Source organism: Eptatretus burgeri, chromosome 1 (assembly GCF_056783735.1).
Source record: "Eptatretus burgeri isolate ZD-2024b chromosome 1, Ebu_testis_v1, whole genome shotgun sequence".
Classification (NCBI taxonomy): domain Eukaryota; kingdom Metazoa; phylum Chordata; class Myxini; order Myxiniformes; family Myxinidae; genus Eptatretus; species Eptatretus burgeri.
In genome coordinates, this window is record NC_140961.1 from 159,799,132 (window position 1) to 159,826,655 (window position 27,524).

The 27,524-nt window shown below is 41.9% G+C and overlaps 1 protein-coding gene across 2 annotated transcripts in view; it reads right to left on the reverse strand.

The window, feature by feature from the left end:
- Positions 1-10,247: 10,247 nt before the first annotated feature.
- Positions 10,248-27,524, reverse strand: part of LOC147035868 (vomeronasal type-2 receptor 1-like) — a 48,142-nt gene continuing 30,865 nt past the window's right edge. For both annotated transcript variants that reach the window (XM_085847850.1, XM_085847832.1), the window contains exon 5: positions 10,248-12,083. In XM_085847850.1, the coding sequence (XP_085703976.1) occupies positions 11,951-12,083 (133 nt within the window). In that variant the 3' untranslated portion in view covers positions 10,248-11,950. The remainder of the gene's footprint in view (positions 12,084-27,524) is intronic.

The following is a 27,524-nucleotide window of genomic DNA, read 5'->3' on the forward strand; positions in this document are numbered from 1 at the left end:
GAGAATAATTTGAAACTCATTAGTTATATGCTAGAAAGAGTAAAAGCGTTGAAATCTGAAAATGACAAGTCTACCAAATACTAGTGTATGTATTAAAATGGATAAAATGGTCTTCAAATGTTAAATAAATAAATTCTTCAAAAATCATGGTGTCTATTTACTTCTGTCATGTCTCTGGAGAAATTTCCTTCACAGGGAGTAGGCGAGTTGTCTCAGGCATGATGTGGAAAATAAATACATGCAGGCTATCCCCAAACACTGAATTTTATTTCTGCACACCTATACGCTTTCTTAAGGAGGCGTTTTGGGGGTTCAGCATGTTGACTATTTGGTGATTATATTGTGGAATGTCTGCAGTTATGCTTCCCTTGGCATGTGGTAGGGAGCATGGTGGGGATTTCACCAAGATAGCTACATGCATGGACGGAGGGTTTCGAGCTGCAATTTGGAGTGCCTTTCACCTGGTATGCCTGGTGTTGGCTAAACGGTAAGGGTGGTGGGCTTGGGATCCTAGAATCCTGAGTGCAAATCCCAATCGGCTCTTCAAATCCCAACCCCAACAAGGTGGGGTTGACTCTGCTGGTCATCCTTCCGAGGTTGGCAAAATGAGTGCCAGCTTGCTGGTACCCTGTGTCGGAGTGCTAACCTATTCAGTATCTGCCAAATAGCCAAGGACCCTGCTTAGGCAGCACCAATGCTCTGCAAAGAGTATGGTCCCAATGGATGGATGGATTCACCTGGTGTGACTCAACTTTGTCCGAGTGACTCGACTCGTCTGATGATTCGACAATTATGTACACCTGTTTAAAAGTAGAGTTTTAAACTGTATTTGTTTGTTTCGATGAAGGAATGGATTAGTATTTACATGGATTAGTAAGTGCTTGGATGGTCAGTGTAAGTGTGATGGGATATACAGCATGTTGCTGTGGAAATTGCAAGGGAAGTGTATAAGAAATGGACAGTGCAGAGGTTTAAAATGTTGAGGAATAGAACAATTCCGAATGGGGAGGAGAAAGGTTTAGTTGGTTCCAGATAATTTTTCGACATGTTTAAGCTCCATTAACTACATTCATAATATAATCGGCGTAAGCCTGGAACTTTGAACACCCTATTCTCCAAACAAATTCTGTTCATACTTCCGAAATCTTCACATTATGTGTTCCACGTATTTGTGCAGGTGATAGTGGATTCAAAAAAATCGAATATAGGTAGAATTTTCAAAGAGGGAATTGATGCCGTCCCAATCTGCAGCGTTTGGAGACAAACCGACAGCCAGGTCCCAGACGATGTGCTTTACTTAAGTAATTCATGAGTTCAGAACGTTCGTTCAACTCAGCATTTACGACTTTTATCCTGACATGTTGTTAATCTGTTGATGGAGGTAATATAGAAATGAAGAATATGTCAAATCATTCGTGTTACTCATCTGGCACTATGTGTCAAGGCCAACAATCTAAATTGACCGGTCTCAAACGCTACCATGGGCACCCAGACATGCCAACAATATGAACGGAGCTGTTGAATGCAGTGTAAAACATCCAAAGAAATTACCGTAACCGAGTATCGTGGTCGGTTCTGTCCCCCATACCCGTTTTTAGACGGGTATCTGCTAGTAATAGAAATGGACGCTCATCAGATGGATAAACAACATCAGCATTTGTTATTGCTTAAACTATTTGGAGAAATTTTGTATCTTTTGACCATGTTGTCATAGCTTTTGTTCCCAGATGAACGCCCTGCAGCCAAAGTTGTCTGGGGGAACTGGAGAGAGCACCTGGATTTGATCCAGGGACCACTTGATCGCCAACTCACATTGCTGAGATGTCAAGGCAGAGTGGCTTTGAGCCACTCCTCTAAATATGGGGGGAGTTCTCAGAGCTTGTTGTCCCGAGAAAGACTCCTGGGTGATCGCCCTGTTTGTGCAATGAAAGCCTTTCTTGTTTAATTCCTCTTGTTAAATTAATGCAACAATGTGCAGCCTAACTTTGAATTATTTTGGGGATCTCTTTTGCGAATTATAAAAACCTAGCAACAGCACACTAGTGTGCTTTGACCTGTATTATATTGTTGTGATGGACAAGTGATACCCGTGATGATGTTTGCATGTGTTTTTCATCAGAAAAGTGATTTTCAAACACCTGTTTACCAGGTTAGTAGTTATACACATAAACATGGGGAAGAGTTGGTAACCAGTTTAGGTTGTGTATGGTAACCGAGTTAATTACTTTCAGGTTCAGCTCATTCAAAAAAGAAAACGAAAAAAACAAAGGAAACTCATTGAGAGCACCAATTTTTCTTTAGTGCTCGTTGTGTTTTTTTCTCCATTACAATTGATTATGGTATTCGAACCTTGATGATTCTTTTGGATATAATTAATGGGTTGATCTATTCATTAAGGGTAGACAAAATTACAAAGAATTGAATTGATAATATATTAAGCTGAGGTACCTACATTATATTGAAGGAGGGTCTATGTTTATAAATTGATCGACAGATTGGTCAATATTTTATATTAGGAATCATAAGCTAACTGTAAGGGGAAAATAAATATACGAGGGAAATCAGCATGGTATTTACATAACCATAATGCAGAAGTAGAAAGAATGACGAGACCAAACAGCAATTATGAAATCAATTAATGGAATTAGGAATTGCACCATGTATTGAAATTGTATTGCTCTCACTGATTAGTAGCTGGAACTGGCCGAAATATAATTGAAGTAAAATGCCTCCACAATCTGTAGAAAGACAAACAAAAGATAAACCAGAATCATGCCTAGTGCAGAAGGCATTAGAGAAATTAATGTTAAGTAGGTTAGATTGTAACAATTATATTATTGAAAAATTGTGCAATGACACCACAACCAGCATTAAATAATACTTATTTTATTTGTTTTCTGAATAATTGGACAGGTGCGGGATTTTTTAAGGGTCATGTGGTACTTCTTGTACCTTTACTTCCCCATTCCCCATTTCAAGATTTTGCAACAAAGTAAGCAGGGTATTTCTGACACTGACTTGGCCTTCATGACCATCTTTCCTCAGGATGGAAGTTCTAAGTTAGTTGGAAATATAAAAAAATAAAAATAGCAACTGCTTTTGAAATGCTTGTGAATGAAACTGTGGATAGTTTCACAAATATGAACGCTAAATGAGTGTAAATGCAAATGGTGACTGTGCAAAATTGAATTGCTTTAGATTTAGTACTTGCTCCACTGGAGGAGCCTGTGATCTTATTGAGTTTGAATGCTGTACATATATCTCAGACAAATCAGAGCACATTACAAGTTTGAGAAGAAAAAAGGGAAAAAATTAAAGAGGAAGGAGCTAACTTTTTAAATTATTCTACAGATGATGGAATATTTTTCTTGATGAAAAGGGATCTTTGGAGTATGGTGGACAAAATTTTTGATTTTTGTTGGACATGTTATTTTTTTATCATAGTACCTTTCAATTGTGACATGACAACATTGCCCCCACTAAAGGCACCCTCACTGATTGCATGACGCTTTGAGAGGAAAATTGCCTCCTCTTTAATGGTACAAACTGAAGAGGCCTTTCTTGCATTGTGCAAATTGGAACCCTGATAAATACTGCCACCATTTATACATGCAACTAGCAAATGAGATGATTGTTTTTGAGTATACATACAATTGAGATGTCTTTAGATTTCAGCATGTCGTTTTGATGTAAAAAAAAAGAAAAGTAAAATTTTGATATAACATGTAATGTAGGTTAAATGCTTCGATAAGAACCTTTGTTAGTCATCTTGAAATGCATGGGCCCACTACGTTTTATTGATTAATTGAATTGTAATCAGTGTTTAACCTTGATTTTGTTTGTTTTGGAGTGTTGAGAGCAGTTGAACTATGCAGTATATGAATTAGTCTAATGAAGCATTGGAAGAACTTCCACCGAAAGATTTGACAATGGGGAGATCCCAGATTTGGGTGATTGGGCATTCAACACGTGATCATGACACGACCTCCTTCCTGAGGAGATAAGTTGAGCATGTTCAAGCAAAACAAACAACTGAAGAGAAGGTTGGACAAGTCAAGCTCTTGCAAGGCAAAGACTTAACATCGCTGTTGCATGGTGCCTGCCTGCCAGAGAAACCCCGAACACACTCGCAAAACCCTGGCTCTGCAGATACATTATGAACTTGCAATGGTCGCACAATGCATAACGAAGGCCCTGAAGGTCCACCTGGTGAGTCATCTGCAATGTGTGCCCAATGGGGTGTGGGGAGGAGGGCTCGTGGCGCCATCACGGCTGCCTCCAACGTGCATAGCTCGCTTTGGTGAATCAAACCTTATTGTACGAACTGCTGCGACGAGGCCGCACATTCTGCTGGGGCTAGATTTCTGGATCACATCTCGAGTCCTCTTCATCTCCTGAAACCCAGTGTCGGGCCCAAGCTCTGACCTGCCAGGATATACCTTCTCTGCAGCTCAATGAGCGCCAAGACTGTTTCCCATTGGGTGCAGCTCTATCTTCACCCTGACCCACTTATCTTCTGGCCTCGAGTAACAAGCCTTTACAACTCATGACAGCTGCTGACAAAAAGGCCTTGAACTCGGTGGAAACACACTCATTAGCCTGACTGGGGTGCTATCAAGATGGCCGTTGTCCTGAATTATTTTCCTATGAGTGCTCGCTGCCATTATTGTGTGTGAAATTGTGTAAGGGATTTCTTTTCTCCTTCAGAAATGGGGTATACTGATCATGTGTAATGTAATTATTCAAATTTGCCCTGATTGGACAAAAAGGGGGGATTTGGAAGAAAAAATAATTCTATTCATTTATTCTGAATTAGATTCACTTGTTGCTGGTACTTTTCTTAATTCAACACAGTACAAAATAAGGTCTTACTTTTGTACCCACTTCCCGACAGTCTTTAGACCTCTGTGGTAATATAAATTAATATACAAGTGAAGTAGAATTGTATCTTACTAAATCTTACGTGCTTTTATCTCAAAGAAATGCAAATAACACTGAACAACAAATTTCAAATTTTTTTTTTACTGGAGATGTGTAAAGTGATTAAGACTAATTTGGGTACGCTGATTTCAAAAATCATAACCGTTTTGCTGTATCACGTCAGGATTTTCAGGAACAGAAATATTCCCATTGCCTAGAAGTCAGGCTTTCAATGAAATTTACATATGTCTTTAACATGTCTATTTCGTACAATTGTTGTTAACTTGTGTTATATTTCTTTCTTTCAGATAAAGATGAGTAGGCGTTCCTGTACCAATCATCCTGACAACTTCTGTTATGTCTGTGGTCGGTATACCAAAAAAGATCAACAGCGAAGTATATCTACAGCAGTGAAAATGAAGGCCGCCTACTTTCACTACTTCGGGTGTAAGGTGGGGGACCAAGAACAGAGCTGGGCACCACACATCTGCTGCACAAGCTGTCACACAACCTTGACTCAGTGGTTGGTGGGCAAGCGCGCGAGCATGCCATTTGCGGTGCCCATGATATGGCGTGAGCCGCAGAATCATCATGATGATTGTTATTTCTGCTGCACAAGCATCGCCGGCTTCAACAAGAAGAATAAAGGTCACATCAAGTACGCTGACTGCGTCTCTGCTCGTAAACCTGTGCCTCATGATGACGAGAACCCCGTTCCAACACCTCCAGCTGATCAGAACATAGCTGTAAGCAGTGGTGAAGAGGATGGTGATGATGAACCTTTTGAACCCGACACTCAAGAATCACACCTTCTGAACCAGGGAGACTTAAATGATCTTGTAAGAGATCTCTCGCTGTCAAAGGCGAAGGCAGAGCTGCTTGGATCAAGGCTGCAGCAGTGGAATCTACTTGAACCTAACACCAAGATATCCTTGTTCAGAGCACGTCACAGAGACATGGCTGAGTTCTTTGAGATGGAAGACACGATGACATTATGCAGTGACATCAACGGTCTGTTGAAAGAACTTGGGTGTGATCACGATCCTGCAGACTGGCGCCTCTTCATCGACTCCGGGAAGAACAGCTTGAAGGCTGTTTTGCTCCACAATGGCAACGAGAAACCATCAGTCCCACTGGCTCACGCGTTCGGCATGACAGAGACCTATGAGACTATGCGGCAGCTGCTTGATTCCATCATGTACAATGACTTCAACTGGCACATCTGCGGAGACTTGAAAGTGGTGGCGCTGTTGTTAGGGCTGCAGTCAGGCTACACGAAATACATGTGCTTCCTTCGTCTCTGGGATAGCAGAGACGACAAGAATCACTGGACGAAGAAAGATTGGGAAGAGCGAAAAGAGCATGTACCTGGTCGACACAACGTGAAGCATGTCGCCCTTGTCGACCCAGCCAAGGTTTTCCTTCCACCACTCCACATAAAGCTCGGCTTGATGAAAAGTTTTGTACGGGCAATGGATCTGAATGGGCGTGGGTTTTTATACCTCAAGGAAAAGTTTGGCAACACCTTGTCGGAGGCCAAGATCAAGGCTGGTGTCTTTGTTGGACCGCAAATCCGACAGATTATGAAGGACGAAACTTTTCCGACAACTCTAAACCCCAAAGAGCTGGCAGCGTGGAGGAGCTTCAAAGCTGTGGACAACTTCTTGGGGAACGAGCGCGCGGACAACTATGAAGAAATAGTGCAGCAGCTGCTGGAGTCCTTCAGGAAACTTGGCTCCAGGATGTCCCTGAAAATCCATTTCCTACACCAGCACCTGAACTTCTTCCCTGACAACTTGGGAGCAGTCTCGGACGAGCACGGCGAGCGATTCCACCAAGAGATTTCACTCATGGAGACGCGTTACCAAGGGCGGCACAACCCGAACATGATGGGCGATTTCTGCTGGTTCCTGCATCGTGAAACTGACACAGAGCAGCACAAACGCAAAGCCAAATGCCTAAAGCATTTTTAATTACATTCTAGTGGAGTTTTTCTGTAATTTCTATAATTTTGAAGCATTCATGATGAAATAAATGAATAAATGAATTTTTGTAAATTTCATTGAAATCCTGACTTCTAGGCAATGGGAATATTTCTGTTACTGAAAATCCTGACGTGATACAGCAAAATGGTTATGATTTTTGTAATCAGCGTACCCAAATTAGTCTAAATCACTTTACACATCTCCAGTAAAAAAATTTTGTTGTTCAGTGATATAATTAACTAACACTTGTCTCTATAATGTATAATTGGCATTTCCCAGCTGCTGAAGAGAAGGACGCCTTGCTGACACGACCTCAACTACAGCAGTAGTTCCAACTGCTTAAAAAAAACAGTGTTCCTTTGTGCAATTCATACATTGCTTCACATTCTTGGCATCCACTGGTGCACAGTGCTTATATGACCGATCAGTTATTGCTAATCGCTTGTCAAGCCAGCCATTCCTAATCAACAGTTTCATTGGAGTGCTTGCTTGAGTGCTTAAGCCACTTGGCGAATGCTCTCCAAGCTGCTTTGTTGCTTGTTTCAAAGCCATGATAAGTATGTAAGACCTGTCGCTTTGCTGATAGGAATACCAATGTTTGTGAAAATGCAAAAAAAAAGGATTAAAAATGAACTTTCACACTTATAAAAATCGTGCGAATAAATTATTCAATATCAGCTGCTTTTTTCATATCGCTTTCTCACCTGTGTTGCAAGTGGAGCGACCTGCTTTGTGATTTTTTTAAAAGGCGGTTTATAATCAGTGTTTACTGAATCTAATCGATATGAGAAATGGGATTGCATGAGACTCACATTATTATACGTGAAGAAGAAGATTAAGGAGGAAGAGTTTTTGATTAAATGTAAATTGAACCTGGCCCAACTGTCCTCACTTTACGAAACTATATCATCCTGTTTTCAGATTAATAAAAAGATGGCGATCAGAACTCATGTAGAGGGTACCATGATTGCTTGATTTGTGATATCCCCTGAAGGACAATTGTTTCCAGACGGATGCACACAGGCAAGGATGGATGGAAGCAGGGATGGAATCAGGAAAACCAAGACCGAGCACCTTTTGTATTATAGATAAGATTTTGATACACAGCAAAAATACCCATTCTTTCAATGTGGACACATTGATTGGAAATATGCTTCAGGCCCCATGCCACCTGTGTTTGGCCATGCAGTGCGGTGTGGTACCTCAGGAGGTGCGCCACTCCATGAAAGTGAATTTTTTTTTTTTTACACGACATGGCTTTGTTTAACCTTTTTGTGTGATCGTCTTTCATTATCCATCCGTCACTTCGACAGAGATGTATATATATATATATATATATATATATATATATATATATATATATATATATATATATATATATATATATATATATATATATATATATATATACAAAAAATATCATCCATTGACTGTGTGGTCGGAGTTCCGCGATGTTGGTTTGAGCTGTGAAAAGCATACACTGACATTTTGGATTGCGTGGCTTGATATATTTTTTCATTGAATTTCGCTAATTTCCCACTTGAATTCCTCTTTCAAAGAACGCTGTTTAAAGGTAAGTCTTTGTGTTTGTCATTTTGATGTACTTTGTGTGTACATGGATATTTGACGTGCTGCTCCAGCACATGCTCCCATACCTGAACTGACATGTATATTACCACAACGTAGCTTGGAGCAGGCCCTGGTGTGTGTGTACACATAAGCGCACACACATGCATGGCCATAAGGCATAACATTTCAATCTCCTTGCGAACCCCATCTCCTCCCCTCACATTTATCTTTTTTTCTACCCCTCCCCCTACCCCACCCCTCACTGTCTCTCTCTGTCCTCTCCGAGCTCCCCCTTCCAGTAAAACGCTGCACTCTCCTCCCATGCCTTGCTCTCTCTGTCTCCCCCCTCCCTTTTCTTAGCTCCAAACCCCCTCCATGCAACCCTCACTCCTGCAGTATATCACGACGTGTAGTGAGGAATCACTCTCCCCCACTTCTTCTCTCTCCCCTTGTTCCAACCTCCCCTTCTTGCTCGCCCCTCCTCCTCTCTTCTCCCTCTGCCTCATCACTCTTCTCTCTCCTCCATACCCTCTCTCCTCCTCCATCCCCACTACCTCCTCACTCTCCCCTCTGCTCCCTCCCCTTTGCTCCTTCTCCCCCCTCCTCTCCCTTTCTCCTCCTCCTCTTTATTTTGCAGGAATATGGCTCCTACAAAAAGAAAGAAATGTACAAGATGCAAACTCGACAAAACATGACTTGCAAAACCTGCATGGAGAGCACCCTCAAAAGCTCCTCAACAGCAAGAAACAAGATGAGAGGAAAACACAGCAGGAATGGCTGCAACAATAGGGACCAACCCTGGAAGGAAAAAAGAAAAGTCTGCCTTCTCCTCAAATCCAGCCTTGGATTTTGGTTCTGATTCTTTAGTTGCTTTACCTCAATGTCCATTACGTGCAGGCACTGTGATGCAATGAAATGGACAGGAAAAACCCCAGGGATATGCTGCAACAGTGGCAAGGTTCGACTGTCCGAAATGAATGCTCCTCCTGAACCTTTTCATACATTGTTGACAGTCAAGACGAAAAATTCAAGACGATTCCAAAGCAACATCAGAAGATACACCTTCTGCTTCAACATGACATCTTTTGGCAACATAAAAATAAGAGATCAGAAAATGTGGCTGCATGGCCACATTTAAAGTGCAGGGTCAGGTTTATTATCAGATTGGTAGTTTATAGCCACCACCAAAGAAAGACAAAATTCCTGCAGATCTACTTCACTGGAGAAAATACAAAACAGGCCGAACAATGTCATTCAAACCAAGCTGGAGGTGGTGATGCAGTTGCAAAAAGATGCTCCACAAGGAAAACAATGATGATCAGCCTCAAGTGTGCTATGGAGAAGATGACAACGGGATACAAAATTTCGTTCATTCAGACAAAACTCCAGCTGGGGAGCATGAGCGGCACTTCAATGCACCCTCCACATCAGAAGTGGTTGTCGTACAAGCTGGTGAACAACATAACGATCGAGACATTGTGCTACAACTCAGAAACAACTCCCTCCAGAGAATTGCTGAGATGCACCAATAATGTGATACACTTCAGTGTGTTCTCGTTTTCTTTTTTTTTTCTTTTTTTTTCACTCTCACTCTCACTCTCACTCTCACTCTCACTCTCACTCTCACTCTCACTCTCACTCTCACTCTCACTCTCACTCTCACTCTCACTCTCACGCACACTCTCACTCTCACACACACACACACACACACACACACACACACACACACACACACACACACACACACACACACACACACACACACACACACACACACACTTAAAATTCCCTCCAGCGAAGTGAAGGGTGGTATTTGCTAATCCTTAAAAAAGAGAAATAGTACGCACCTGTTACGTTGGAATACTCGCCAAATGTACACTTGATGCAATCGTAGCAACAAAATGGTTCACCTTTTCGAACAATCTTTCTTGTGCCATGTTTACAAGGGTCACTGCAAATCGATTGGGGAATCTGACAATGAAATCGACAAATAAGATTTGAAAAAAAATCATACATTGATGACATGTTCAAGTCGTTCAAGATTTCCGTGACTGCATGTGTGTTACCTTATTCCCGCCATGATTCCAAACAACCATGTTTGTCTTGATATGAAGTTGTTTGGCCTTTGCTGCTGTGGAATCGAACCCTCCCACGAGCTGGAACCGTAATCCACCTGTGCTGTCCGGTTGCCAGTTTAAAACTTCATAAATAGCAGGAGGGTCTCCATTCTCATCAAAACTCATCAATTCACCAAGATTGTTTTCAAAGTAAACATTTCGAAGGTAGAACAACAACTGAATGGGATTTACATTGAAACAAAAGGATGTGGCAGTATTTAGTCCCCTCACATTTTATTTTCACAGAAAGTACAAGAACAGAAGTATTTCTTTGGATTATAGACAAAAAGAAGCAGAGGAAGATGGTGTACAGAATTATCATATATCAGTATAAAAGCCCATTAAAAAATTTTAGTTTGTGATTATTATACTCGCTGAAGGAGAGGGTATTGCATTTGGGTCCGTTTGTCTGTTTTGTAGTTTGCTTGTCCACACAGAAATTTAGTGTTTTTCTCCGCAACCGCTTGTCCGATTGACACAAAATTTTCACCATATATATATGAGCGACTACTCATGCAGAATTTGTTTATTTTAATTATGATGTCATATGTCACGTGGTTTGGCAGCCGTATTTGATTGAAGGAAAATTATTTTTTTTAATTCCCTCCATTGAACCGCTGAATCTATCGATGTGAAACTTCAAATTTATGATGTAGTAGTGATGCAGAATAAATGTTTTCAAATGTAACCTGATCAGATGCATGGTCTGGCAAACAGAATTGTTGATTTTTTTTGAATCTGCGTTATTTTTTATTTTTTGAATAAGGCTCAATTGGATGAGCCTGGATGGGTTTGTTGTTTGAGGGGTAGCAGTTTAAATCCAAGTCCAATCAAGACTTCATCTTCCTGATGACTTCATCTTTGCTTTTTGGTTGTTTGGGTTCCTTCTGTTGACTCCAATGCAGTACCTGTTTTATTTAGTCTTCCATTTGATTTTTTCATTACAAATTTGCTGCCAGAAGAGTTGGCTCATACCATGTCCTTCTCAAGACTGTGTGTTGTAAGTGTTCTGTGAATACCATCTAGTTTTACTCTGGCTGCCTGGCAGTCAAACAAAATTGAAAATCATTCTAAACAGGAAACTTACTGTTTTTAAGTACGTCATAAAGGGCACAAGCAACAGGCACAAATAACTAAAAATGTATTGTGTTACATTTGGTGATGAAATAGCTACTTTGGAAAACGTTGGTAAAAACTGGATGGTGCTTTCCTTTTCGAAGAGGACACATAACTCCTTGTCCGAATCAGGGAAGAGCAAGTCCATGGCACTGTCCACGCAGCTGTCACCATCATTTACAGCCTCCTCCACACAAATTATGTCATCCTCTGTGCCGTCCATGTTGTTGGAGATGCAGCATTTCAGAAATGCTTGTTGATGATATCCGACAGTATCTCCTCATACACCTTGACGATCCAGCTGCAGATCATTGGAAGGTCCGCCTTTCTCATCCTCCCACGTTGGTCAAATGACCAACAGAGATAAGTTTGTTCACTGCAACAACATTGTTGCAACACATTTTTAATCCTTCTCCTATAACCCCAGATGATGGTGAAAGGCTTATTCCTGTTGTAGCCTTTGGTTATACCATTTGTGCCCCAATTTTTTAATGTACCAAAGAGTTTCTTCGACCCCGAGGAGTACTACACCACCATTTAGAATTTATAAATATACAGGGTGGGGCAGAGAAACGGGCGATTTTAAAATCTCAGGAATTAAATAAACATTTTGCATTTGCCAAATTACAAATATTCCGTTTTAAAGTACCAACCATTTATTTATTGAATATCACATCCTCGAGGTGACCTCAGTCTCTGCACAAGCATTCCTCTCGTCTTCCACGCATGTTTCCCATGACATGGCATAGCATCTCCAAAGAAATTCTGGCAATTTTTGGACGAAGTCTTTCTTTCATCTCTTCAATATTGTATGGGCGATGAGCATACACTTTGCTTTTTAAGTGCCCCCATAAAAAAGTCACATACTAACAGGTTTGGGGACCTTGGAGGCCAAGTAACATTACTATTCCTGGAAATGATGGGGTTATGAAAAAAGTAGTCGTGCGGCGGCTATCGACAATCTGGCGGCATGAGACGTCACACCATATTGTTGAAACCAACTGGCCTCATTCACGAGAGGAAATCAAGTAGCTAGTTAATCAGTTAAAAAAAGTTGTGATCGTGTTGGCAAGGCAAACATCGGTTTTTTTAATCTGCCATCTTTCTGCCCCACCCTGTACTAGCAAATACAACCAGTTACTTCACTGATGGGAATATTAAGGGGGGATAAGGGAGAGGAGGGAGGAAGAAGGGAAGGGAAGGACAGAGGAGGGAGGGAGGGAAGGAAGAGAGGTGAAGGAGGAGGGAGAGAATAGGGGTAGGGAGCGAGGAGGAGTGAGGAAGGAGTGAGCGAGAAAGGGGCGAAGAGTGAGGAAAGGGGGGAGGGTGAGGCAGTGTAATGCCTCACTGAACATCCATCTACACTCCTGGAGGGGGGGGAGTGAGGAGGATGGGTGATAGAGGAGGGGAGGAAGTGGGGAAGGGGAGGGTTGGGAGAAGGTATGCATGAGGGGAGGGGTTCTCAACTTGTGTTTGGCAGTGGGACTTGTGGAGAAGGGAGAGCAGGGGGAAGTATAGGATTGAATGAAATGGGGTATGTTAAAACAGCACCTTAATACAGCATGTGAGGACTGTTGGAAAATGTCCATGGGGTGGAGAGAGGAGGGGCTTGGGAGGAGGTAAGCATGAAGGGAGGTAGAGGAAAGGAGGTGTGCATGATGTCCTTGGGGTGGAGAGGGGAGAGTGCTTGGGACAAGATATGTATGAAGGGAGGTGGAGAGATGGAGGTGTGCATGATGGGAATGGAGGCAGCACAAGGGGAGGTGGAAGGCAGTGTTAAGGGTGGGAAAGGGAAGGGTGATAAAATGTGCCCAAAGAGCAACGTTTTGTTTTTAACCACCAGGTTCCCTATAAAACTGGGCGAGAGAATTTATAACCCATGCCATCTACCTAGCAAATGTCTGCCTGCCTGTATGCACACATACTCACACTTGCATAAACCTTTCACCCCTCCAGTCGGCTCACTCCAAATCTTATTCATTCATGCTGCAGCCCCTCATCAGAGGAGGCTTTTCTGTTAAGAAGTCTGTTAAGAAGTGGACTGAACTTTTCTCCTTCCATACCATAAATTGTACGTGATCCAACAAAGTACCCAAAGGATTTCAGTTTTGATGTCCTTCTGTGCTGGGAGAGATTTTACACATTTGCTCTTGAAATATGTATGCTACAATCCTTCAAAATTATGCTGATTGCTGCACAAAAGCTGAAAATGATTTCCACCTGGAAATACATCGACCTGAGAAACTGTGGCATCAGCATTTGAAAATGACATAGAGCTGTGTCTCACCGAACACTACATAAAGAACTAAAATTCTCCATGTATTTCAGAGATCTGGAGCAAGAGTGTGTTCTTATTTTCAGATCACTCCATATGCATATATGTATTTGTTTGTTGAATAAATGTTTCAAATGTACAGAAGGACTTAAGAATTTCTTCAACAATTGGCGAGCCAGACAGGAGCATAAAACTCAGAGGAACGTGGTTGCAGAGTGGGCTGATGTTAAGCACGAGCTCACAGACCAGATACGGTGAGAGACATTGATCTTTGTGGGTGAATGCGTGTTGTCAGCTCGTCGTGCACCTCGTTCTTTCTTTGGAAAGGTTAACATGCTTCAAACAAGAATCTGAGCATTTATAGATTTGAGTTCTTTCTGTTCAGTGGTTTCTGTTTATTGTGGAGAATAGAAGTATTGTTTAAAAGGGTTGGAGTCCCCAAGAGTCTTGATCATGCTAAATGGTCCATTATAATATTGTTTATTGACTACACTGGCACTGTTTCAGTGTATACCTGAATACAATATTGTTTAACAGTTTTTGAGTCCTCTGGTGGCGATATTGGCACTTTCAGTGTATGCCTGGATAAGGTGTTGTTTATCAGAGGTGAGAATAGGGTGTTGTTTAACAGAGGTGAGAATAGGGTGTTGTTTAACAGAGGTGAGAATAGGATGTTGTTTAACAGAGATGAGAATAGGGTGTTGTTCAAGAGGTGAGAATAGGGTGTTGTTTAACAGAGGTGAGAATAGGGTGTTGCTTAACAGAGGTGAGAATAGGGTGTTGCTTAACAGAGGTGAGAATAGGGTGTTGTTTAAGAGAGGTGAGAATAGGGTGTTGTTTAACAGAGGTGAGAATAGGGTGTTGTTTAACAGAGGTGAGAATATGGTGTTGTCTAACAGAGGTGAGAATATGGTGTTGTCTAACAGAGGTGAGGATAGGGCATTGTTCAACAGAGTTTGGAAGTTGAGAAATAGTGTTGTTTTTGAGTTGGAATTGTTTCCAGCTTGGGATTGAGGTTGGAAATGAGAGAAAACTGTGTATTGTTTTGCATAAGAGCTCTTGTATGATTATTTCTTTCCTGTCTGGATCTATACAAGTTGTATTTGCATTGCAAAGTGTACTCAGTGGGATTTTGTTTGAGTTTTGAATGATTTTTTCCGCTCACTAAGTTTATGAAGATGGGGAACCACCTTGGAAAGTTAACCAATAAAATGTTATCTGAGAAAGGTACACCAATTCGGTGCATGTTTGAAAATTATGGGGCAGAATCAATATGTGATGTTGGTTAGTGGTCCAAGTGGATGTAGGGAAATGGAAAAGTTTCCAGAAGAAGGTGCCTTTGAGAAAAGCAGGATTGAAAACTTTAAAACAGAATTGGAACAAAAAGAGAAAAAAAAGGGAGACTGGCTAACGAGGTTAATTGGAAAACATTTATGATGTGGAACTCAAAAAACAGGAATCGGGAGGAAAAAATCCAAATTGGCAGGGTTATGTGTCAACTTTGCCTCAGTGTGAAAAGTGAGACAGGGAAATGCCCGAGGGTAGTGGAATAAATGTGAATTTAAGATGTTTGAATATGGTCAGGAAATAAAATAACATATATAAAACATAAAATGAATAAATAAAATAAGGTTCAAAGATATAAAGTGTTGAAGCTGGGGATATTATTTGACCTTGTTTGGCCTTGAGTGCAGGCGAGGCTGACATGGGAAGATAATTTTTCAGCCGTCAAAAGGTAAAAAAAAAAAATAAAAAAAAACAATAATTATGTGATTATGGTGTGTTATCTGGTTATATTTTCTCCGTTCTGGTAAATGTGAATCTGTGAGAATAAAATTGACTGTCACAACTCGTGCAGAAAGTGGAAAATCTCTCGAAGGCAAAATTGAGCAGGCAGTGTGAGTATTCATCACGAGCTTGGGCTTTACCTGTGTGTGTTTGGTGGAGCGAGCTATGGGGTAATGAGAATTGCAGGCAGGAAAATAGATAAAATTCTAGGTTATTAGGAAGATTACGAGAAGTTTTTGAATGACTGGCAATACAATGGTATTATCAATACTGTAAAAAGAAAAGTTACGGCATTCGGATTTATACAAGAATCCTCCATGTGAGACAATTTCAAAGATATTTTCATCTACAATTGATATATGCCATGAGTATTGGCCAGAATTAAATTGAATTGTCCGTCTCATATTTTAGCAAAGAAATAAAATTAAATGAAATAATTGACCATGTTATTTGGTGAGCATGACAGATGAGTGTGGTGGTGGATTTTTGCATGTTGGATTTCCCCAGTGCAGGGATTGTATAGAGTGCTTTGATTCTGTGTGCCAACAGGGAATTGTGGGAAAACTCTCTTAATGCAAATCCTTGTAATAATACATCACTCGTGGAAAGAAGCATGTAATATGTAATGAGATGTAATACATCACATCTCAGAAACAGCTTGAAGGAAGAAGTGACCCCCCCATTCAGGATTCGGACTGTATACGGGTGGTCGTGATCGATTTTTAAGTCTATTCGGATTGTTTTTTTTCACTGCGGAAAATGTCATTTAGTTTGTCATTTTAAAACCCTTCTATTTATTAAATTGCGAGTGAGCTACGAGTTAGCAGTTATGTGGTCATCATGGTAATGCAGAGATTGATGATGCTGCTTCACCGGTTAAAAACCCAATAAAAAAAAAAAAAAACATTTAAATGTCTCGATAATAGATATGTAACTGGTAATTTACAAAATTTGGTATCTTTTTATTTGAGTGCCAGGTTGGTTTACAGTTGGGGCAAGTGAGGGCATAACCTTCGTTTAAATGGATGAGGGTCAGGAAATATAATGTGGTGGATTGTATAGTTGTTCATGTTGTCATGATTTTGGGAAGGTAAACGTAGCCAACACAAGTGTGTACAATATTATGAGATGGTATGCCAGGCGTTCTGTGAAAAAAGTATGAAAAGTGCCCTAAAATGGTTAAAAAAATTATAATTAAAAAGTTTAGTAAATATGACGTTGTATACAGTATACTTTACTGCATTGTGGTGTACTGCGTCGTGTCGATGCCCAATGATAAACTCGTTATACATATGTGACGTTCAGTGACTGAAAATCGTCAATAAAATATATCAGGAACGATTCTCTGGTAATTTGGAAGAAGATTCACTTAGTCTGCATCCAATAAGGTCAACAAGGGCCCTTCCCATTTGTCCACTGATCAGTATTGTGTAACTAATCAGGGCTTAATATGGTGCAACAGTAGGGTGTTGGAAGTGGGAGGCGTTTAAATACTCGTTCTTGTGGCTAAAATATGCCATAATTACTGTTGGTCCATAATAGATTAATGGTCTGCAAGCAACCGCATTGAGTGCTCATTATAAAGTACCTTTAATACATCTACATTGAGAGTGTGCCATACCTCGGATGGACGGAGGTGAATGCATTGTTGTCCTAGTATTTCACAAGCAGGGTGATTCATTAATATGTACGGCAGCTTGAAGGTTAATAATGGAATGTGTTGAAATCATGAGGCGAGTTTTGTGAGTCGGTGAGTTATCGCAGAACGCAGAACATCTTTATAGTTGTTGAGGAACTCTGGGAAAGGAACGGAACAGCGTTTGGCACTTCCCTTGCACAAGTCTTCTTGGGTTGCTTTCTGCAGCTACTTTGGGTGGAGGAGCATGGGAGGGTTCAATTACATTTATATAATACCAGCCACCTGGTGTAATTGATTAGGTGAGAGCTGATTGGCTATTCCCTCCATTTACGTGTGAAAGATGTGGGTGGGTCTTTCTTTATTAGTTAAGAAATCTAAAGATTTCGTAAGTATATTGATGACGTCCGTCATCTGTTTGTGTGTTTGTTTGTAGGCACGATAACTCGAGAACAGAAGAAGCAATGTCAAATTACACCACGTGATTCAGGAGGGTGATGGCTGGTGCTGGTTAGATTTTGGTCAAAATTGGTCAAAGGTCAAGGTCAAGGTCACAGTGAGGTCAAACATTCGATTTTTGATGGTTTGGTACAGAATAATCGTAGAAACTTCTGGTTTGCGTCGCTACCTTCTCGAGAGACAGCTTTTGTTAGACAAGGTCAGAGGTCAAGTTGACGATTTCGTAAGTACCAGTCTATGACTGCTTGTTACTTACGAAATCTAAATATTTCGGAAGTATATTGATGACTTCCGTCGTGTGTGTGTGTGTGTGTGTGTGTGTGTGTGTGTGTGTGTGTGTGTGTGTGTGTGTGTGTGTGCGTGTGTGTGTGTGTGTGTGTGTGTGTGCGTGTGCGTGTGTGTGTGCGTGTGTGCGTGTGCGTGTGTGTGCGTGTGTGTGCGTGTGCGTGTGGTGTGGTGTGGTGTTTAGGTGTGTGGTGTGGTGTGGTGTGGTGTTTAGGCACGATAAGTCGAGAAGGGAAGAAGCGACCAATGTCAAGTTACACCACATGATTCAGGAGGGTGATGGCTAGCGCTGATTAGACTTTGGTCAAAATCGGTCAAAGGTCAAGGTCACAATGAGGTCAAACATAATTCTGTAAATTCATGTGGAGAAATGGAGTATTTTTTGCTTCGGTCAACGTTACGAGTTCGTTTTAATTTCGATTTTAATTTTGTCTTGGGTTTTTGCGATCGCTGAGGACGCTTATAACTCGGTTGTCGAAATTCTGGTAAAAATCGGATGTTTTGGAGACGTTTTAAGATTGTAGAAAAAAATATTTCACTCGCCGCGTCACGGCTCGTCACGTGGTGCAGCGCGCTCGAGCAGAGGCGTCGTTGAGTCACGTAAAGGTTTTGCGTGTGCGCGCTGACGGTGTTTTCGATAAAGATGGTGTTTAAAAGTCATTTTTTATCCCAATAAAGGTTATCGTCGCATGCCTGACTCGCTAAGCCATCGGATTATGTAAAGAATGTTGGTGGATGGCCCAATATTACAGTTTTGTGACTGGTAAAATAATATTAAATAATTGCGTGGAGAAATGGAGATTTTTGCTCTGGTCGACGTTACGATTTTTGATGGTTTGGTACAGAATCATCGTAGAAACTTCTGGTTTGCGTCGCTACCTTCTCTAGAGACAGCTTTTATTAGACAAGGTCAGAGGTCAAGTTGACGATTTCGTAAGTACCAGTCTATGACTGCTTGTTTATATATTAACCGATTTTGACGTTTGCATGTGGTACATAATTGAGAGCCTCATTGGTGTGCATTGCTGTTTACACTGTTGCTGATGATTCACAAATAAGTGATGAAACCGGTCCGCTAGCTGAGGGGAGTTTATAGAATTTGGATTGTCATGTGTGTACTATGTCTGAACGTCTTTGTTGTTGTTGAGGAACTCTGGGAAGGGTTTAAAACAGTGTTTGGCACTTACCTTGCGCAAGTCTTCTTTGGTTGCTTTTGCAGCTACTTTGGCTCGAGGAGCATGGGAGGGTTCATTTACATTTATATATCTTCGATTATATAATTTGAAGTTTTTGTTTGTTTGTTTGTTTCTTTGTTCGTTTGTCTGCACACGCTAATCTCCTGAACGGTGAAAGATAGGAGGAAACGGCTGAAACAAAAAAATATTGTGACAGGCCCCGGAAAGGTTATAGTCTAGGTGGCGAGGATGCCTCGGCCGGGGAGAGAGCGTTTCCCCCTCACCAACCCGCTTATGCTATGCACACGCAAATCTCCTGAACGTTGAAAGATAGGAGGAAACCTCTGACACAAAAAATGTCTGGACAGGCCCTGGGAAGGTTATAGGCAAGGTGGTGAGGCCCCTCGTCCGGGGTGGGGGGGGTGTTTCCCCCTCACACAACCCACTTGGGCTATGACTGCTGTGGCCCAATTGGGAAATGATACTGGGCTCATGTCAGACCAATGTACAGAAGATTAAATTCATTAAAAAAATAACCTAGGCAATGCTGGTTGCATTCACCTCATGTGTGTGCGTATATATATATATATATATATATATATATATATATATATATATATATATATATATATATATATACATATATATATATACATATACATATATACACATATACATATATACACACACACACACGTACAAACTGATAGGTGACATGGGTGGTCGCTACATAATTGCATACTCTTCATGCAGTTTTTGACGGATCGGGCTGAAACGTTTTGACAAAGAGGGTGATTATAGTGCGCATAAAAGCCCGGAAGCAGATTTTTGATTTTCGAAAAAAAAATATTTTTTGGAATTTTTCAAAAAATTTAAAGTCCCGTTGCAAGGCAACTTTGGTGTCCATAGCAACGGTGCTCAAAAGCATACAACTAGATCCTGGTATGAACGTACCTGTCAAGTTTCATCAAAACTGGTTGAATCCTCTGGCCTCCACAGCTGTCTATTACATACAAACAAACATACAAGCCGGTAGGTGACATGGGTGGTCGCTACCTAATTGCGTACTAGTCATGCAGTTTTTGACGGATCGGCCTAAAATATTTTGACAAAGAGGTTGATTATAGTACACATAAAAGCCTGCAAGCCGATTTTTGATTTTCGAAAAAAATTATTATTTTTTGATTTTTCAAAAATTTCTAAGTCCCTTTCCTAAGCAACAGTGGTGTCCATAGCGACGGTGCTGAAAAGCCAAGCATTAGATCCTGGTACGAACCCACCTGTCAAGTTTCATCGAAATCGGTTGACTCCTGTGGCCTCCAGAGCTGTCCATTACATACAGACAGACATACAGCCAGACGGAAAAAGTGAAAATAAGGGTACTCTAGCGACCACCCAACAAGCCGGTAGGAGACATGGGTGGTCGCGACATAATTGCATACTTGTCATACAGTTTTTGACGGATCGTGCTGAAAATTTTGGCAAAGAGGTTGATTGTAGTGCGCATAAAGGCCTGGAAGCAGATTTTTTATTTTCGAAATTTTTTTTTTTTTTAGGATTTTTCAAATATTTCAAAGTCCCGTTGCTAGGCAACGGTGGGGTCCATAGCAACGGTGCTCAAAAGCATAGAACTAGATCCTGGTATCAACCTACCTGTCAAGTTTCATCAAAATCGGTTGACTCCTCTGGTCTCCAGAGCTGTCCATTACATACAAACAAACATACATACATACATACAAATATACAGACAGACGGAAAAACTGAAAATAAGAGTAATCTAGCGACCACCCAACAAGCTGTTAGGCGACATGGGTGGTCGCGACATAAGTGCATACGAGTCATTCAGTTTTTGACGGATCGGGCTGAAAATTTTTGACAAAAAGGTTGATTATAGTGCGCATAAAATCCTTGAAGCCGATTGTTTATTTTCGAATATTTTTTTTTTTAGGGATTTTCCAAAAATTTCAAAGTCCTGTTGCTTGGCAACAGTGGTGTCCATAGCAACGGTGCTCAAAAGCATACAAGTAGATCCAGGTATGAACCTACCTGTCAAGTTTCATCAAAATCGGTTGACTCCTCTGACCTCCAGAGCTGTCCATTACATACAAACAACATACAAACATACAGACAGACGGAAAAAGTGAAAATAAGGGTACTCTAGCGACCACCCAACAAGCCGGTAGGCGATCGCTATATAATTGCATACTAGTCATACAGTTTTTGACGGATCGGGCTGAATTTTTTTGACAAAGAGGTTGATTATAGTGCGCATAAAATTGCGGAAGCCGATTTTTGATTTTCGAAAAAAGATAATTTTTAGCATTTTTTCGAAAATTTCAAAGCACCGTTGCTAGGCAACGGTGGCGTCCATAGGAACAGTGCTCAAAAGCCTACAACTAGATCCTGGTCTGAACCTACCTGTCAAGTTTCATCAAAATTGATTGAATACTCTGGCCTCCGGAGCTGTCCATTACATACAAACAAACATACAAGCCGGTAGGCGACATGGGTGGTCGCAACATAATTGCATCCCAGTCATACAGTTTTTGACGGATCAGGCTGAAAATTTTTGACAAAGAGGTGGATTATAGTGCACATAAAAGCCTGAAAGCCGACTTTTGATTTTCGAAAAAATATATTTTTTAGGATTTTTCAAATATTTTAAAGTCCCGTTGCGAGGCAACGGTGGTGTCCATAGCTATGGTGCTCAAAAGCATACAAGTAGATCCAGGTATGAACCTACCTGTCACGTTTCATCAAAATCGGTTGACTCCTCTGGCCTCCAGAGCTGTCCATTACATACAAACATACAGACAGACAGAAAACGTGAAAATAATGGTACTCTAGCGACCACCCAACAAGCTGGTAGGCGACATGGTTGGTCGCTACATAATTGCATACTAGTCATACAGTTTTTGACGGATCAGGCTGAAAATTTTTGACAAAGAGGTGGATTATAGTGCACATAAAAGCCTGAAAGCCGACTTTTGATTTTCGAAAAATTTTTTTTTTTTAGGATTTTTCAAAAATTTCAAAGTCCCATTGCTAGGCAACGGTGGTGTCCATGGCTACGGTGCTCAAAAGCATAGAACTAGATCCTGGATTGAACCTACCTGCCAAGTTTTATCAAAATCGGTTGACTTATCTGGCCTCCAGAGCTGTCCATTACATACAAACAAACATACAAACAAACAAACTTACATACAAGCCGGTAGGCGACATGGCTGCTCGCTCTAGATGGAAAGCTGGCCGACGCGACTCGCCGATATTCCTGTACATGCTATCAATCAATTTAGCACAATAAATATGATAAATCACAGCCCTCTTAGTTTGCGTCCAGAAACCCGCCTTGTGAAATTTCAGGCATGTTTCCAAAGAGACTAACAAATGGCAGCCCTAGTAATTCCATTTATCTATTCGCTAAAGATTTTATATTTTTTACATGATGCTGTAAGACATTCTCCTTGGGCACAAAAAAACAAGGCCTCCAGAGCTGTCCATTTCATACAAACAAACATACAGACAGAAAAAGTGAAAATAAGGGTACTCTAGCGACCACCCAGCATACAAACATACACACAGATGGAAAACTGAGAATAAGGGTACTCCAGCGACCACCCAACATACATATATATACATACATACATACATACATACATACATATATTCGTCACCATCGGGACCGAGAAAAAAGTGACGACTTAGAAATGTGACGACTTGCGCGTATGCGAACATTCATGATGACTGTGGGGTGAAGGATGAAGTCGCGTGTGGCCTGGACACATATGTGTGAGAGCCGGCTATTGTACCAAAAGGAAAACACAATCCTCGGGGCATAGGTGGGGGTGAGTTGGTGAGTTGGAAAGTGATCAAGCAAAGATGGAATTCATGAATCAGTTTATCAAAAGTAAAGATAATGAACAACTCTGTAAGACAACTCGTATACCATCGGTGATGGTATGGTGACAAATTACATGACACACAGTCATCGTGGTGATGATTACCACTCAATGCCCATGTGTAAGTGAGTGCGGTAATGTACAAAACAAGTCAATATAAAACCATGATCGGACTTCAACACTAAGCTCGATCGATCCTTTACTTCTTCGCGAAGTAATCCGTTATGTTTGACTGCCTCAAACTCTTGGGCATCTGGTGCATGAGAAAGGATTCAAACCGGTCATTGTATTCCATGATGTTGGCTGGGCAATCCTCCACCAAAAGACAGTATTGGCCGAATATTTGGCCGAATCGGCCGAAACCGAATATTTGGCTGAGCCGACATTTGCCGAAACCAGATGATGAGCGCGTCAGACATCTTCAAAGGACACACATTTCACACTTCCCACTGGCCTCACGATCTTCTCCACTTGTCCAAATATCTTGCCCTTATTCTTCAAGATATCAATCAATGTCTGCCGTTTGATGTCCAACTTCTCAGCTATGTCTGTTTTCTTCATCAGTGGATTTGCCCTGCCTTCCCGTATTCGTTCCAACAAGCCATGCCCGGAGGTCGATGATTGATGGAGGTGAAGTCAGAGAGCAGATGGAAGAATAGTGAGGTTCAAGGCGACATGAGTAGTGAGAGGCCACAGTTGGTGGGAGATGTGGCTGTGACAGAGGATCTCACTTTGCTCTCCTCTCGGCATGACAAAATGACTGCGACATTCTCGTGTTGTGCTATAAATTTGTCTGCATGCTGGCCAAGATTCTGACCACGTCCTTGTTAAAGTGGACATCTCTCTGGCTGTTATCAGAGAACCACCTCACCGCCGTCAAGTCTGGCATTTCACTCAAGCCGACTGGCAGGGTCTCCGAGCAGCCATCAAACTTACAGACTGGTCCCCTATCCTATTTCTCAAACATCAACTCATCCTGGGAATTCTTTCAAAGAAACTTGCTCTCCCTCATGCACAGATTTATCCCCTCTCGTGTTCAGTTGTCTTACCCTTCCTCCCGCCCTTGGTTTACTGAAGCTTGTGGCAAGGCAGTTGTCCTGAAACAACTTGCCTTTGCCTCATGGAAAGCAAACCCAACTGAGGGCAATCTCAGTTCTTTCCACAAAGCTCGGAACAAGTGTGTATCTACCCTCAGGAGAGCCAGAAAACATCTTTCTCATCTCAAGTCTGAACTCTCAAACCTCTCTCTCTCCTCAAAATCCTGGTGGCGTTTAATCAAATCTGTTTCTGGTGTATGTTCCCCCTCCATCCCCTGCCTTACCTCAAATGGCCGCACTGCGGATTCCACACGTGATAAAGCTGAATGTCTAAACTCGGTGTTTGCAGCTAAATCTTGTGTCCTAAACCCATCACTATCTCTACCCACTTTACCCAGTCGGACCCAACTGACCCTGGACACTGTATCCTTTTCTCCTGACATGGTGGAGAGCTTGCTTTCAAACCTCGAGTCAGATTATGCAACCGGTCCAGAAGGCATCAGCCCACGTGTCCTCAAAGCCTGCTCTTCTGCTCTTGCTCACCCCCTCTCTGTTCTATTCACCCTCTCATTTGCCCAAGGTCATCAGCCATCTGCTTGGAAATCTGCTAACATCACTGCCCTGCATAAAAAAGGTGCAAAAACAGATCCCTGTAACTACAGACCAATCAGCCTTCTCCCAATCATCAGCAAGGTGGAATCCATCATCGCTTCAGACATGAAATCCTTCCTCTTCTCCAATGGCTTGATTTCCAATCATCAATTTGGTTTCAGACCAGGTCACTCGACCCTGGATATGCTGCTTCTGCTCTCCCATCAATGGATGGAGGTCCTCAATGCCAGACAGGAAATCAGAGCCGTATCCCTGGACATATCACGTGCTTTTGACACAGTCTGGCACCCTGCACTACTCACCAAACTCTCTTCCCATGGTATTCAAGGCCATCTCCACTCATGGCTCGCAGACTTCCTCTCCTGTCGCAGTCGACGTGTGGCCCTAAATGGAGTTCTTTCATCCCCTCTTCCTGTGCAGGCTGGAGTTCCTCAAGGTAGCGTTCTGGGCCCTGTTCTTTTTCTGGTTTTCATCAATGATCTCTGACTCTCTGGAAAATCCTCTATTTCTCTTCGCCGACGACTCCACCCTCTGCCGTACCATCTGTCATCCCTCAGACCGGCAAGCAGCAGCTTCTTCGCTCACTGCAGAACTGGATAAAATCACAAACTGGTCCAACACGTGGAACATGTCTTTCAATCCAGACAAATCTCACACTCTCACGATGTCTCTTCGAAAGGACCGTTTAGAAAACCCCCCCATCCACTTTCTCAACAATCCTCTGGAAGAAGTCTTTTCTTTCAAGCTTCTGGGTCTCACTATCTGCCATGACCTTTCCTGGGAAAGTCACATTTCCAACCTCGCCTCAAAAGCCAGTCGCCGACTGGGAATCCTCCGTCGTGCAAAGTCCTTCCTCAGCCCTCTTGAGCTCCTGACCACTTACAAAGCTTTTGTCCGTAGCCTGATGGAGTACTGCTCTCCCCTCTGGGCTGGTGCTCCTGCCTCCCACCTTTCTCGGCTTCACGCTGTCGAAACCAGGGCATTTAAGATCATCGGCATCTCCCGCAATGAAGCTGAGTCTTTGGGCCTCTCACTCAATCACCGCAGGTTGGTCGGTGGTCTTTCTGTCTTCTACCGACTCCTCTCCAGCCTTGCCCCCCTTGCTCTCTCTGCGATTTGTCCCCACCACATTTCCACAGGGCGCTCAAGGTCCGCCAACAACCCCCTTCTGGTAAAACTACCAAAATCACGAATCACTGCTCATCTTCACTCTTTCATTCCTCTTTTTTCCCGCCTTTGGAATAAACTTCCTCACTCTATTCTTTCCCATTCTTCCCTCCAGGCTTTCAAAACAGCTGTTCACCACCACCTCTTATCTTCCCCCATCCAAATCCTCGATCTTTTCTACCCCCGAGAATCCACCCAAGCCCACTTCCTTCAATTCCCCTGCTTTCCTTCCTGAAAGTCCCTGTAATGTCCATCTTCTCTTCGCCATGTTCCCCGTCCCATCCCCATCCCTCTCCCTTCCACTGTTCACCTAATGTCTGTTCCCCACTGTTTTGTCCCTTCCACTCCCGCCCCTCTTGTCTCATGCCTCCTTGCTGGGGGTTGTGTGTTAGCTCTCATACGAGCCTCGACCAAAGTATACAAAAAAAATAAAATAAAAAAAAAGATGCTAGTCATTGACTGTTCGGCTAAACCGTGAAGTGTATACATTTCTGAGGAAGAAGATAATTTGGTTTTAGTGGGTTGAGTGTGGTGTGAGGGACGTGGTTGAGAGATGGAGCTTGTAGATGGCGTGAAAGAACAGGGCATTGCAGCTGGCTTTCCTTTGACGCATTAAAAAGACAGCACGATTCTCGTACTTGTACCGAGGAAAATTGACTAACATGGTGGAGCCAGACGCTGGCTATTGATTCTGGGTTGGTTCACGTGAGATGAACCTCAAAGCCTCTTGTATAACACCGAAGGGAGCAGCGACATTCTGCAGAGAGCAGCGTCGTCAGGAAGTGAAATTGACGAGGAAGCCGCACGGCGGTTGGTGCGGCTGTTGTTGAATCCCACCTCACAAATTACCTGACGTACGTTTCCCGCCCAGAGAATGGCTTGGGGTCATTTTGGGACACATCCTCCAGCACAGGATGAAGCGCCACGATCGCAAAGTTCAGTTGAGACCATTTCTGGACAAAGCTAAGTGCCTGAATAAAGGGAGGATTTGCTTTTGTTTTGATTTACCCTTGTCTGTATTAAAGTCCATGTGTAGATGCAACTCGACTTTAGACTAAAATTTATCTGATGTTATATTATTATATTTTGATTGATGAGTGTATTAACCTGGTAAATATTTGTCTATTTTCATTAAATCCCCATGTTTATTTTAAGATGCAGGTGTCCATGTATCTGTGGTGGGTTCGAGTATTAACTCCTTGTGCTGTGCATCCATCTGCTCCATCCGTGACAACATTCCACTCCCGCACACACCTCGAAGGAAAGCCGCTTCGCAATCTGGCATGGTTGGTGCTAACCGCCCATCCACCACATTTGGGTTGGGGGGGGAGGGTGGGTGTTGGGGGAATGAAACTTACTGCCAAACTGCAACATATTATATATATATATATATATATATATATATATATATATATATATATATATATATATATATATATATATATATATATATATATATTATATATATGTATATTATATATATA